Source organism: Salpingoeca rosetta (genome assembly GCF_000188695.1).
Source record: "Salpingoeca rosetta unplaced genomic scaffold supercont1.11, whole genome shotgun sequence".
Taxonomy (NCBI): Eukaryota; class Choanoflagellata; order Craspedida; family Salpingoecidae; genus Salpingoeca; species Salpingoeca rosetta.
The window spans coordinates 1,664,880-1,676,740 of NW_004754923.1; the positions used below are offsets into that span (position 1 = coordinate 1,664,880).

The 11,861-nt window shown below is 56.1% G+C and overlaps 4 protein-coding genes across 4 annotated transcripts in view; 2 read left to right on the forward strand and 2 right to left on the reverse strand.

Moving 5' to 3' along the window:
- Window positions 1-822, reverse strand: part of PTSG_05069 (uncharacterized protein) — a 2,424-nt gene extending 1,602 nt beyond the window's left edge. The window contains exons 1-2 of the mRNA XM_004994331.1: window positions 699-822; window positions 113-433 (exon numbers count right to left, since the gene is read on the reverse strand). Coding sequence (XP_004994388.1) covers window positions 113-433; window positions 699-795 — 418 coding nt within the window. The 5' untranslated portion in view covers window positions 796-822. The remainder of the gene's footprint in view (window positions 1-112; window positions 434-698) is intronic.
- A 29-nt stretch (window positions 823-851) lies between these two features.
- PTSG_05070 (uncharacterized protein) lies at window positions 852-2,733 on the forward strand. Its single transcript, XM_004994332.1, has 7 exons — window positions 852-934; window positions 1,094-1,157; window positions 1,449-1,542; window positions 1,742-1,787; window positions 1,899-1,972; window positions 2,237-2,355; window positions 2,585-2,733. Exons 1-7 carry the CDS (start codon window positions 915-917, stop codon window positions 2,648-2,650), a joined length of 483 nt encoding a protein of 160 aa, XP_004994389.1. The 5' UTR covers window positions 852-914; the 3' UTR covers window positions 2,651-2,733.
- A 3-nt stretch (window positions 2,734-2,736) lies between these two features.
- PTSG_05071 (uncharacterized protein) lies at window positions 2,737-6,929 on the forward strand. Its single transcript, XM_004994333.1, has 13 exons — window positions 2,737-2,927; window positions 3,018-3,075; window positions 3,445-3,555; window positions 3,798-3,971; window positions 4,299-4,361; window positions 4,584-4,629; window positions 4,716-4,801; window positions 5,091-5,138; window positions 5,260-5,324; window positions 5,540-5,595; window positions 5,719-5,801; window positions 5,932-6,006; window positions 6,299-6,929. Exons 1-13 carry the CDS (start codon window positions 2,809-2,811, stop codon window positions 6,773-6,775), a joined length of 1,461 nt encoding a protein of 486 aa, XP_004994390.1. The 5' UTR covers window positions 2,737-2,808; the 3' UTR covers window positions 6,776-6,929.
- Window positions 6,930-6,977: 48 nt separating this feature from the next.
- PTSG_12251 (uncharacterized protein) lies at window positions 6,978-11,410 on the reverse strand (the record flags this gene model as incomplete). Its single annotated transcript, XM_004994334.1, has 11 exons — window positions 11,299-11,410; window positions 11,034-11,084; window positions 10,719-10,815; window positions 10,462-10,509; window positions 10,181-10,275; window positions 9,881-9,988; window positions 9,294-9,596; window positions 8,816-8,979; window positions 7,517-8,669; window positions 7,409-7,481; window positions 6,978-7,006 (listed from the first exon to the last, which is right to left on the reverse strand). Exons 1-11 carry the CDS (start codon window positions 11,386-11,388, stop codon window positions 6,978-6,980), a joined length of 2,211 nt encoding a protein of 736 aa, XP_004994391.1. The 5' UTR covers window positions 11,389-11,410.
- Window positions 11,411-11,861: the final 451 nt, after the last annotated feature.

Here is an 11,861-nt window from a genome sequence, read left to right on the forward strand (position 1 = left end):
CACACACACACACACACACACACACACACACACACACACACACACACACACACACACACACACACACACACACACACACACACACGATTGGCGGCAAGCACAACGTGCGTACCTTTGGCGAGCATCTTGTCCAGGTCGTCACCTTCCTCGTCGTCCTCGTCGTCCGTGCTGCTTCCTTCGCTGTGATCGCCTGTTTGCTGCTGTTGAGGCGCTGCACGCGCAGCCGCTGCACCTTGCTGCCGGGTACTGGTGGCGTCGGCATTGTTCTCCTCCTCATCATCGTCCTCAGTGTCCTGCTGGCGTCCTCGCCTCCTGCGCATGACCTGGCGGCGGCCCTGCTGTCGGCCTGCTGCTGTGTTGCCCTTCTTCTGGTTCTTCTTATTCTTCTTCTTGTCATCCTCTTCGTTCTCAACGGCGTGGCCTTCGCTGTCGACTGCACGGATCAGGGACGTAGGCGCGTGGGAACAGCGTTTGGTGAGCAAGTGGTGGTTGTGGAGAACGTGGAGTGGGACCACAACATGGGAATGTGGAGGGCTGGAAGCAGCAGGGAGCGCCACCACGAACGCCAGAAGACATACACCAGCGCGCGCGCGCGCGCGTGTGTGTGTGTGTGTGTGTGTGTGTCTACACGTGTGTATTCACTCGTTCACACGCACATACACGCACACACATCGACGCAAGCAATCGACACTGCTGACCTTTGACCGCCTTTGTGTTGTACTTGTTCCTGATGAGGATCACGGCCACGATGACAAGCGCCACCACCACCGCACCAACAACCACGGCATCAACCATCTTTGCTTGTGCTGCTTGTGTGCCGCACGAAATTGCTGACTCAGCAATTCCCAGCTCGTCCTCACAACCAACAAACAAACCAAGAAGAAAGAAGCACCACGACAACAGCGACGACGAAGATGGACCAGTCAACGAGGAGGTGACGAGCCCAGCGCATGCGTGCATTCGCTCCCCTCTCCGCCGCAGTCTTTGCTGTCCTTGGCTCTGGAACCTGCTCACCACTGCTGTTGTTGGTTGTTGGTTGTTGGTTGTTGGTTGTTGGTTGTTGCTTGTTGCTTGTTGGTTGTTGTCGTGACAGTCAACAGAAGCTGGACGCAAACCTGAGCGTGAACAAGGCTCGGGACCTCAAGCACGGCACACCGGTGCGTGTGTGTGTGTGTGTGTGTGTGTGTGTGTGTGTGTGTGTGTGTGTGTGTGTGTGTGTGTGTGTGTGTGTGTGTGTGTGTGTGGCTCTCTTCATCTCCATCTCTCCCCACCAGTATGTTTCTCTCTCTCCATTCCCATTCCGATTTCCATTTCCATTTCCACTGCCATCTCCCCCCCCCCATCTATGCCTGCCTAGTCCTGAACTCAGACACGTTGCTTATCTCTTTGTACATTTGCCAAACTCCTTGTACCGTTTGTACCGTGCGTACCGTTTGTCATGATGTCAGGACCTGATTAGCCATGGTGGCACCAAGATCGAAGGATCCTCCACCCTCAAATCTGAACATCCACCGGTCGCGCCAGAGCCCCGCAAGGATGTTGGTGCGTTGCGATTGCTTGTGAGGTACTTGGGAGCGCTTGCTTCCTGTTCCCAGTCAGGGTGGATTCACAGGCCTTGGCTGCCAAAGCCACACACACACGCACAGACTCACAAGTGGACACGCATATACACGCGCACACGCACGCACTCTCTCTGTACTCATGCCTCACCCACGCGTCTCACCAACACGTCTCCCTGCAGGCCGTCGCCAACAACTGCGAGAGCAACGGGCGCGTGAGCGAGCCATGTGAGTTGGAAACAAGGGGGATGCGCTGTCGATGTGATGCTTGTTTTGGTTGTTGCCAGCGTGTCCATTTCGTTTGCACACAAGGTCTGACGTGCAAGTGTCTTCTGACAGGAAAGAGATTGAGGAGAGGGATCAGAAGGTCAAGAGTTTGGACGAAGTGCCTGCGCCAGAACCCGTCAAACTAGGTGTGTGTGTGTGTGTGTGTGTGTGTGTGTGTGTGTGTGTGTGTGTGTGTGTGTGTGTGTGTGTGTGTGTGTGTGTGTGTGTGTGTGTGTGTGTGTGTGTGTGTGTGTGCATCCGTACATCCGTGTTGGTCTACGCTCGACGTCTCCCACATCGAGGTCATGTGCCTGCCTACTTGCTTTACATGTGTTTACTCCGTGGCTTCCTGACTCCGGATGTATTGTCCTGCTGCTTCTTCCTCCCCCCCCCCTCTTGCGCCCTTGCAGTGTCTGCACGTGAGGCTCTCGCAGCCACGCTGCAGCCAAAGGGCGAGACGTCATACCTCAAGGAGGAGCCAACCACCCTGTGGAGCACAAAGACTGGACAGGTCCCAGGCATGACAGCGGTGCGTTGCGACTGTGTGTGTGTGTGTGTGTGTGTGTGTGTCTGTGTGTGTGTGTCTGTGTGTGTTGCGACTGTGTGTGTGTGTGTGTGTGTGTGTGTCTGTCTGTCTGTCTGTGCTTGTGTGTAAGCTGAAAGTCACTCAAAAGTACAGCTTTCATTCGCTAACACCCCCCCCCCACGCACGCACGCACGCACACGCACACGCACACACATGCTCATACGTTGTGCAGACTGTACCTGGAGGAACGTTCAGGCGACAGAACAACTTCACGAGACCAGACAGAGAAGACCAGTGACGCAACGCAAAAGGGGAAGAGTGGGGGGAGGGCTGGCGTGTCATAACTGTCCCATGTCACAGGCAATCAATAAAGAACAACACACACAAAGCAAGGAACACTCTGTGTAACCGCGCACTTTCCACGCGATCACAACACAACCACACAAGCACAACATCATGACTGAGGTGTTGGATGGACTGGAGATCACGTCTCACTCCAGCGCTGGGCATGGAACGTGCATCACAGTCACAACCAGCAACCCGCTTCCGCGTCTCTCCATCTGCTTTGACATTGGGTGCGTCCGAGAACATCACTACTGCCCCGCGTGCATCAACTAAGCGCACCCACTCGTCATGTGCTCACAACAATGATGGCGTGATTGTAGGGCTTGCTTGACAGAGAGTGTGCAGGCACAACACGTCTTTGTCTCGCATTGCCACACGGTAAGCTTGTGCGTGCGTGACTGTCTGTGTATGTGTCTGTGTCTGTGGCTGTGCGTGTGAGTGTGTGTGTGTGTATGTGTGTGTGTATGTGTCTGTGTCTGTGTCTGTGTCTGTGTCTGTGGCTGTGCGTGTGTGTGTCTGTGTGTCTGTGTGTCTGTGTGTGTGTGTGTCTGTTCATTTGTGCGTGCCTGTGTGTCTGTGTGTCTGTGTGTCTGTGTGTGTCTGTTCATTTGTGCGTGCCTGTGTGTGGTCACGTGAAGTCACCATTTCAGCTCCTTCGCCCTCTGAGGACCCTACTACCTCTTGATTCACATGTCCTGTCCATATCTGTTCGAATGCTGCCACATCACCCCGTCCTGTTCCAAACAGGATCATGTTGGGTCCCTCATGCTGCACGCCCGAGCACGTGAAATGTGCTCTGGCCCAGCCACCTACTATGTCCCCGAGCCCGTGATTCCACATCTCCGACGCATGCAGCAGGTCAGCCGCTGCGCGCGCGCGTGTCTGTGTCTGTGTGTCTGTGTCTGCGAGTGTGTCTGTCTGTGTCTGTCTGTGTCTGTGTGTCTGTGACTGTGCCTGCCTGCCTGCCTGCCTGCCTGCCTGTTTGCCTACCTGTCTGTTTGCCTGCCTGTCTGTGTCTGCGTGGTCCTTTCCCTGTGCACCTCCATGTGTTCCCTCAACGCGAGCATTTTGTCACCGACCACACATCATCGTCACGCCAGCTGTTTGCAGACCTCGACAGCGATGGTGTTCCAAAGGTGCCTCCCGCTCGCTTCGAACCCATCTGGCCCGGTCGTGTTGTTCCCGTCGGCAAAGGCTTTGCTGTCAAAGTCCTTGCTGTTGAGCACCGCGTCCACAATGCATTTGCTTTCGTCCTCCAGCGCCGTGACCGCCTCGTACGTGTGTGTGTGTGTCTGTGTGTCTGTGTGTCTGTGTGTCTGTGTGTCTGTGTGTCTGTGTGTCTGTGTGTCTGTGTGTCTGTGTCTGTGTGTCTGTAAGTCAGTCGGCGTCTGTGCCTGTCTGTCTGTCTGTCTGTGACTGTGCGTTGTGTCTCTGCACAAATGTACTGCCCAACTTGCTCCCCCACCCCGTTGCTCTCCCATTGCTCGCCCCGTTGCTTTTTCTGCCCCTGTGCAAGTACTCAAGCCCGCATGCTTACGTGTGTGCATCCTCTCGCCTCCCTTCACCCACGCACTTGCCCCCTCCCCCCGTTCCGCTTGCAGCCGCTCCCGCCAGAGTTTCGCGGTCTTCCCCCGATGGAGATCAAAGCCCTCTACGACGAGAATGTACGCCGTAGCTTGTACTGCATTGCTGCAATATGTCTGTGTGCATGTGTGTATGCCTGTGCATGTGTATGTATGTCTATGTCTGTGTCTGCGCAAATATCTCCCTGTGTGTGTATGTGTGCATGTGTGTGCGCATTGCTACTGAGGTTAACTCGAATGCGTCTTGCTCACGGCCTCACCCCAACCCTGATCCCTGCACCTGCTCTCCTCATCACCCCACAGGTTGTGCAGAAGTTTGGGCCACCAAAGGCGCTTCTCACCTATTCCGGTACACCGCGCACTGGCGTTTGGTTGTTGGCGATTGCGTTCCTCTTCCTCCCTCACCATGCAACCCCACACATGTGCGTCGTGCAGGCGACTGCGTGCTACGATCGCTCCTGAAACATGCATTTGTTCTCTCGACACGTGTCCTCATCTGCGAGCTGACCTACCTTGACGACGTGCGCGTGTGTGTGTGTGTGTGTGTGTGTCTGTGTGTCTGTGTGTGTGTCTGTGTGTCTGTGTGTGTGTCTGTGTGTGTCTGTGTGTGTGTCTGTGTGTGTGTCTGTGTGCGTGTATGTGTCTGTGCGTATGTTTCTGCTCTTTTGCCATCGATCGCCTCTCATTGCACCTTGCGTGGACACTCACCCTCCTGCACTGTCGCGTCTGCTTCTCCATTCACACACACATACGCGCGCGCACACACATACACATGCACACACGCACACACACACACCCACACACACACAGCGAACAGAGTCAAAGGCTGAAAAGTACATGCACGTCCACTTGAAAGAGGTGGGATGATCCATCCTGTGTGATGCCAATCAGATGCCACCACCATTCTTCCCCCAAGCACGATCCTGATACCTTGTCCGTATTGCTGTTCGCTGTGTGTTGTGCTCATTTGTGGCTGCAGCTCGTGCCAGCGCTCCATCGCTTTAGGAATCTGTCCCATCTTCACCTCGTGCACTTCTCAACACGGTTCGAACACATCACTGCTGGTGGTGCTGGTGGTGCTGGTGCTGGTGCTGGTGCTGGTGCCACTTTGACGTCGACATGTCTGTTACCTGCTCCATCGTCAAGTCAGTCCTCCCTCCCCCCGTCACTCACCCGCTCACCCGCTCAAGTGCATGCACACACACACACGCACACACACACACGCGCGCACGCGCGCGCGCACGCACGCACGCACACAGGTACTGTGCTGAATCGATTTGCGGACACCTAATGGCCCTACCGACAAGAATGCAGGGTCAGTGCTCGCATTGCCTGAACTGACACGCATGCGATGTGACTGCGCTGGTGGCGACGCGTGGCAACGCCTCACAAAGACCCACCGCCTCTTTCCAATACTCCATGTGTTTCTTCTGTTCAGACCGGACGTCCGTTGGCTTGATGGCCTTTGGCGAGAGCAGTGCTGCCTTGAGATGGGCGCTGAAACGCGTCTTCTACGTGCAGGTCAGTGAGCAGAGCTCTGCTGGAACGTTGCTGGTGGTTCTGCTAGTTGCTCGGTGATGCTGAGTCTGGGTGCCAAGACACTGTTTTGTGACATGGATGACAATGCAACGTCGTTCTGTTGTCTTCAAAGGGACCTGGTGGCTGCGCCATCCCCGCCGTTGTCACATCCACACGGCACGACCACACACTTCGCGCGCTCTGCAGAGTGAGAAGTTGCAGATGCTCTGGCGTATTGGTTTGGATTTTGGTGGGCTCGAGCCCTCTTCACTCCCTCATAATTCATGTGCACTTTGTTTTCTTCGCTCACATTGCACGCAATCGCACATGCGCGCGCGCACACACTCACTCACATACGCCCTCGCTCACTCACACACACACTCACTCACATACGCCCTCGCTCACTCACAAACACTCACATATGCCCTCGCTCACTCACTGTCCCACTGTCCCTCACTCACTTCGTCCCCGTGTCCCGTCTCGCAACACACGCCTACCAGACGTTGGTGGTGCGGGACATGGAGGATCAGCCGGGCGACTGTGCGGGAGTGTCGTGCGTCATCTCTGTGCCCACCCTCAACCGGTCAACAGCGATGCACATCTACTCCCTCGGGGACGCAGGGAAGGCGACTGTTGACGGCATTGTCAGCGGGGTCAGGGAGGCCGGCGGCGGTGCTCCTGCACGTGCACACGGCATTGCAAAGGGCGCCCTCAAATATGTTCTTGACATTGAGCGAGGAGCAGATGCACATGCGCACGCGGATGAAGTTGTTGCCACCCTGCGTAGCGGTGAGCCGCTGGTGGCGCTGCTTGCGGCACAGACAGCGCCGCATCACCAGCCACCGCCGCACCTGCCGACGAAGCGAACGACAACACCAGAAGGTCCAGCTGGAGGACACGCGCAGCTGTCGCACCACCACTCCAAACAGTCAAAACAGTCCACGCCGTCAAACCACACCAGGCCACCGCCAGGCTAGCACCAGTGCGTCGTCAGTCACCGTATATTTCGTTCTCTTTCTTCAACAATTCCATCGCCTTTCGTTTGACCTTGAGCGCCTGCACACGTGTTTTGTGTATGTCGTTGCTGTTGTCGGTGGTGTACACACTGTTGTAATAAAATGGTCCAGCTACTGCAATTCGCAACCTGCATGTGACAGCAGTTGCGCGTGGCCTGGACACTTATGGTTGCGCTTCAACCAGTGTTGTCGCTGATACATACGAGTCGATCGTTTACAGCGTGGGTGATGAAGGCGCTCAAGCAGCCAACACATGCCACACAAAAAGGCACAAGCAATACAAACAACTCGCTCATGGCAAGCATGCATCCGGGACAAGCCAAACCACACACGCAGACCAGTAACAAAGCAGTGGCGTTCGCGGCCAAGCGACATGGGAACAACGCAAAAGTATAACGGGGCCGCAAGGAACAACACGGGTCGGAATAGCATTGGCGCCAACGCAATGACACGAACAGGGTGGCGAAGGCACAAACACGCACATGAACACACACACACACACACACACACACACACACACACACACACACACACACACACACACACACACACACACACACACACACACACACACACACACACACACACACACACAGTTGTCATCGTCATCGTCATCTGCCGCCACGCGCCAGGCGCGCAGGGACCAGGTGAAGGAGGAGCTTGCACGCTGAAGGGCCCAACGGCGTACACAACGAAAAACACGGGCGCCTCAAACGGAGGCGCAACAACGTTCAGGTGCTCGTCGTCGGTTTCGCTCTCTGCAGCGCCGAGCAAGTTGCCCCCAAAGTCAAACGCGGCAACGTCAAGGTCAGCCGCCTCGTGGTCAAAGTACACGTCGATGCTGATGAGGCCAAGCTCGCAGGACGCAAAGGCGAACCAGTCGTCCTCCCCAAAGCACACCGTTGCGTTGAAGTTGGCGCTTGAGGAGACGAATGCGACCTCATCCGGGGCGCTGTCGTTGGGCTCAAAGCCGTCGTTGGTGCAGCTGACGTTGCACGTAATCGACACCTCCAGCTTGTACGGAGCCTCGTCGCCATCAAACCCAAACACGAGAATGTAGTACGTGGCAGCGTGGGTAGTGTTGGAGTTGACGGTGAAGGCGAGCTCTGGCCGCTCCTCTGTCTCCGAGGCGGTCACCACTGCCCCGCTCTCGTCGTAGATGATGAGGTCCAGGTCGCCAATGTCGTCGTCAAACACCACCGCAACGTCGAGCAGGCCACTCGCGCACACGGTCACCTCGTAGTAGTCGTCGTTATCTGTACAGGCCGTGGCGAACAGCTCGGTGGTCTCGTTGCCAATGAAGGCCGCGGTCTCGGGGGTGTCGTTGGGCTCAGAATCGTCTGTCAGGCACGCCAGCTCACTGCAGAGCACCGTGGTCTGCATGGTGTAAGGGGCAGACTCGTTCCCAAAGCCGAAGACGTCAATGTACAGGGTGGTGTTGTCACCGTCGTGGACGAACACAATCCGTTCATCGTCGGTGATGCTGTCCGCGTACGTCAGCAGGCTGCCGCCATCATCATACAGGTCCATGTCCACGTCTGCTTTGTCATTGTTGAAGTACAGGTCAATGATGACGGTGCCGTTGCACACTGGAATGCTGAACCAGTCGTCCTCGCCGTCGCAAATGCTGGCGGAGATGCTGTTCATCGCTTCCGACAGTGTAGCAACTTCACCAGGCGGACTGTCGTTTGGTTCGTACATGTCAACCATGCAGCCAGTCGTGGTTGTTGTTGTGGTTGTTGTGGTTGTTGTGGTTGTTGTGGTTGTACTTGTTGTTGTCGTGGTGGTGGACGTGGTAGTTGTTGTCACTGTGATGTTGCAGTTCATGTCCGCAGTGGAGAAGGCACAGAAGCGGCTGGGGATGCGCAGCACAGACAAGGGAACCGAGGAGTGATGAGCTAACTGACAGGCTACGATCAGAACCAGCAGCTGAGTCCATTACAGACATACGAGCGTCACAAAGCAGTGTTCACGTGTCCATTCATCCCCAACGCAACTCACTAGCAGCTGGCGCTCCGCTTGAAATCTTCCAATGTGGAGGAAGCGTCCACTTCGTCGCAATCAGAGAGGCAGACGCCGAGCTGAACAAAGGCGAGAGTGGTGTGCCGGCCCGCGAGTGCCATGCAGTCCGCAAACACATCACGGATATCATTCCCATACAGGCTCTGTGGTACAAGTGCGTGTGTGTGTGTGTGTGTGTGTGTGTGTGTGCGTGCGTGTGTGTGTGCGTGTGTGTGTGTGTGTGTGTGTGCGTGCGTGTGTGTGTGTGTGTGTGTGTGCGTGTGTGCGGGTGCGTGTGTGTGTGTGTGCGTGTGCGTGTGCGTGCGTGCGTGTGTGTGAGTACGTGAGAGCATGCGTACATGCGTGCACGTCCGTGAACATGACGGTGAAGAAGAACAGAAGAGCAGACAGAGGCATTGATACAAGAGCGTGCTTGATGAAAGGTGCAGCAACAACAGAAATGCATGCGCTGCCCAACCTCGCCGACGCAGTTGGACACGGCTTTGGAGCATGGTGACTCGCACTCCCCAAGAGGAGTCGTGCTTGAGGTTGTGGTTGTGGTGGTTGTAGTGATCGTGGTTGTGGTTGTTGCTGTGGTGGTCGTGGTTGTCACTTCGATCTCACGCACGTCCAAGACGGTGCAATGGTTGAAGCGGAACTTGGTGGTGGCGGCGCACTCCTGCAGCGTGTCGACGTGCGCCGAGTTGAGAGTGGTGGTGCGGAAGGTGGTGCCGTTGATGACCTCGATCGTCGCAGCCGTGTCGCCGTTGTACCGGCACACCTGTGGTGTGTTGGGGTGTGTTGGGGGGGGGGGTGGAGAAAAGGGAGCGTTGAGGAGATAGGGAGAGATGGGGAGAAGGGAGAGAAAGGGATGTCGTGAGATATTCCGCATCGTGGGATGGCGTGTGTTTGGAGTGGGGAGCAGAGGGAGACAAAGAACAAATACACATACACATACACAGACAGACAGACAGACAGACAGACACATACGCACACATACAAACACACACACACACACACACACACACAATGGGACGAATGACATCACGGTACAGTGCAACTCACGCGTCCAATGTTGCAGTCCTCCTCGAGTGCCTGCTTCCAGCGCATGCCGAAGAAGTTGATGCCGTCCTCGTCGCGCTCGTCGAGCGGATCGCGGCAGTTCACGTCCACCTGATCATGCAGGGGAGGTGGTGGTGAGTTGACAATCACGTGTGTATGTTTGTTGGTGTGTGTGTTTGTTGTGTGTTTGTTTGGTTTTGCTTGTGTGTGTGTGTGTGTGTGTGTGTGTGTGTGTGTGTGTGTGTGCAGCGATGACACCTTGCGCATGAGGTACAAAACACACTCACACACGCGCGAACGCACCTCCATGACGGTGGTGAAAACGGTCTGCGTGCAGTTTGAGACGGCGAAGCAGCCATCAGCGGCGGTGTCATTGCAACGGTACACTTTGTAGCAATCTGAAGGACAAGCAATGTGTGCGTGTGTGTGTGCGTGCGTGTGTGTGTGTTCGTGCGTGTGTGTGTGAGCAAGTGAGTGTGGGCAGGTTGATGAGGTTGACGGTTTTGGTCGAATGCGGGTGGATGGCAAGCGTGGGAGTTCTCAACAAACACTCAAAACCAAGCACCGTGGCCGGTGGGTCTCACCTCCGCTATCGCAGGAATCGCTGAAGCTCTTGCACTGGCACATTCCGCCTGTCGCAGCGTTGGCGGCCACGGCGATGATGAGGAAGAAGTGGCGCGTATTGGGTGGCACTGCCAAGAAGCACAAGACACGCCCCCCCCCCACACACACACGCACACACACACACACGCACGCACGCACACGCACACACACGCACGCACGCAGACACACGCACACGCACACGCACACGCACACACGCACACATGACAGCCAGGTGTACCTGTGGTGCAGCGGTCCTGGGAGAGACCAGACGCCTGGCCTCCTTCAAAGTGGTAGCCTTCTGAAGCAGCTGTCAAGCTGGCGCAGCCATCGATTGCCTTTTGGACATCAAGAACATGGAGGACAAGTGTGATTTGCTGGGTGAGGCAGAGGTGTTGTTGTGGTGCACGAAGAGGGGGGGAGGAAGAGGAAGGCCGTTGACAACAGCAGGTGCACACACACGCACACACACACACACACACACACACACACACACACACACACACATAGACACACACACACACAGAGCGCATCCGTTGTTGTCGAATGGGCTCACCACTTCTGCAAGGAATTCGGATGGGCTGAGTTCATCTCCAAGAACGACAGTCTGCAGTAGTACATTCGTGGGTGTTGGGGGTGAGTACGATGTAGAGTCGTAGAAGCTGAGCCAGTTGAATGCGCCAAACACGACAAGGGAAGGCGCACAGGGAAAACAGTCGGGAGAGGGTCCAAGTCTTCAAGACCACTAGGGCTCGTGCTCCTCTTGCTTCCAAGCAGAGCAAGCATGCCACCGTCTCAATCATTTGTATCCGCGCACTCACGTCGTTGACGATGGCGTGTGTCGATGAAGGAGCGAGCACGCTGAAAGCGAGCACCACTAGGAGGGTGCCCGTGAAGGCGGAAGCACGCATCGTGGATGGGGAGGCTCAGGAGGGGACGGGGGAAATGAGGCATCCCTCATGGCATGTACGCCTCCTTCTGGCAGTCGCCATGCGCCTTGCACCTCAACCGCGCGTGGCTCGTCTCAACCGCTCTTGCATGGCATGTTTGTGGCGACAGCGCCGCTCGGTGGGCCGTCTTCACCTGCAACATGGGCGTGCCTGGGTGCCTGCATGCCGATGCTGCACACTCCCTCCTCCACCGCTGTCCTTCCACAGCAACCGCTGTCCTTCACCAACATTCCCAGCGAGCCATGCTTTGCACGAACGAAATTGCACCTCCGAGACATTTGCAAATTGCAGTGGACGAGATGAAGGCAGGTGTGTGTGTGTGTGTGTGTGTGTGTGTGTGTGTGTGTGTGTGTGTGTGTGTGTGTGTGTGTGTGTGTGTGTGTGTGTGTGTGTGTGTGTGTGTGGTGTGTGTGTGTGTGTGTGTGTGTGTGTGT

Excerpts from the sequence above, each read along its gene's own strand:
- PTSG_05070 (XM_004994332.1), top strand. The coding sequence starts at position 915 with ATGGACCAGTCAACGAGGAG. Across the intron at positions 1,158-1,448 it reads ACCTCAAGCACGGCACACCG|GACCTGATTAGCCATGGTGG; the intron begins GTGCGTGTGTGT and ends TCATGATGTCAG. Across the intron at positions 1,543-1,741 it reads AGAGCCCCGCAAGGATGTTG|GCCGTCGCCAACAACTGCGA; the intron begins GTGCGTTGCGAT and ends GTCTCCCTGCAG.
- PTSG_05071 (XM_004994333.1), top strand. The coding sequence starts at position 2,809 with ATGACTGAGGTGTTGGATGGACTGGAGATCACGTCTCACTCCAGCGCT. Across the intron at positions 3,076-3,444 it reads TTGTCTCGCATTGCCACACG|GATCATGTTGGGTCCCTCAT; the intron begins GTAAGCTTGTGC and ends TGTTCCAAACAG. Across the intron at positions 5,596-5,718 it reads CCTACCGACAAGAATGCAGG|ACCGGACGTCCGTTGGCTTG; the intron begins GTCAGTGCTCGC and ends TCTTCTGTTCAG.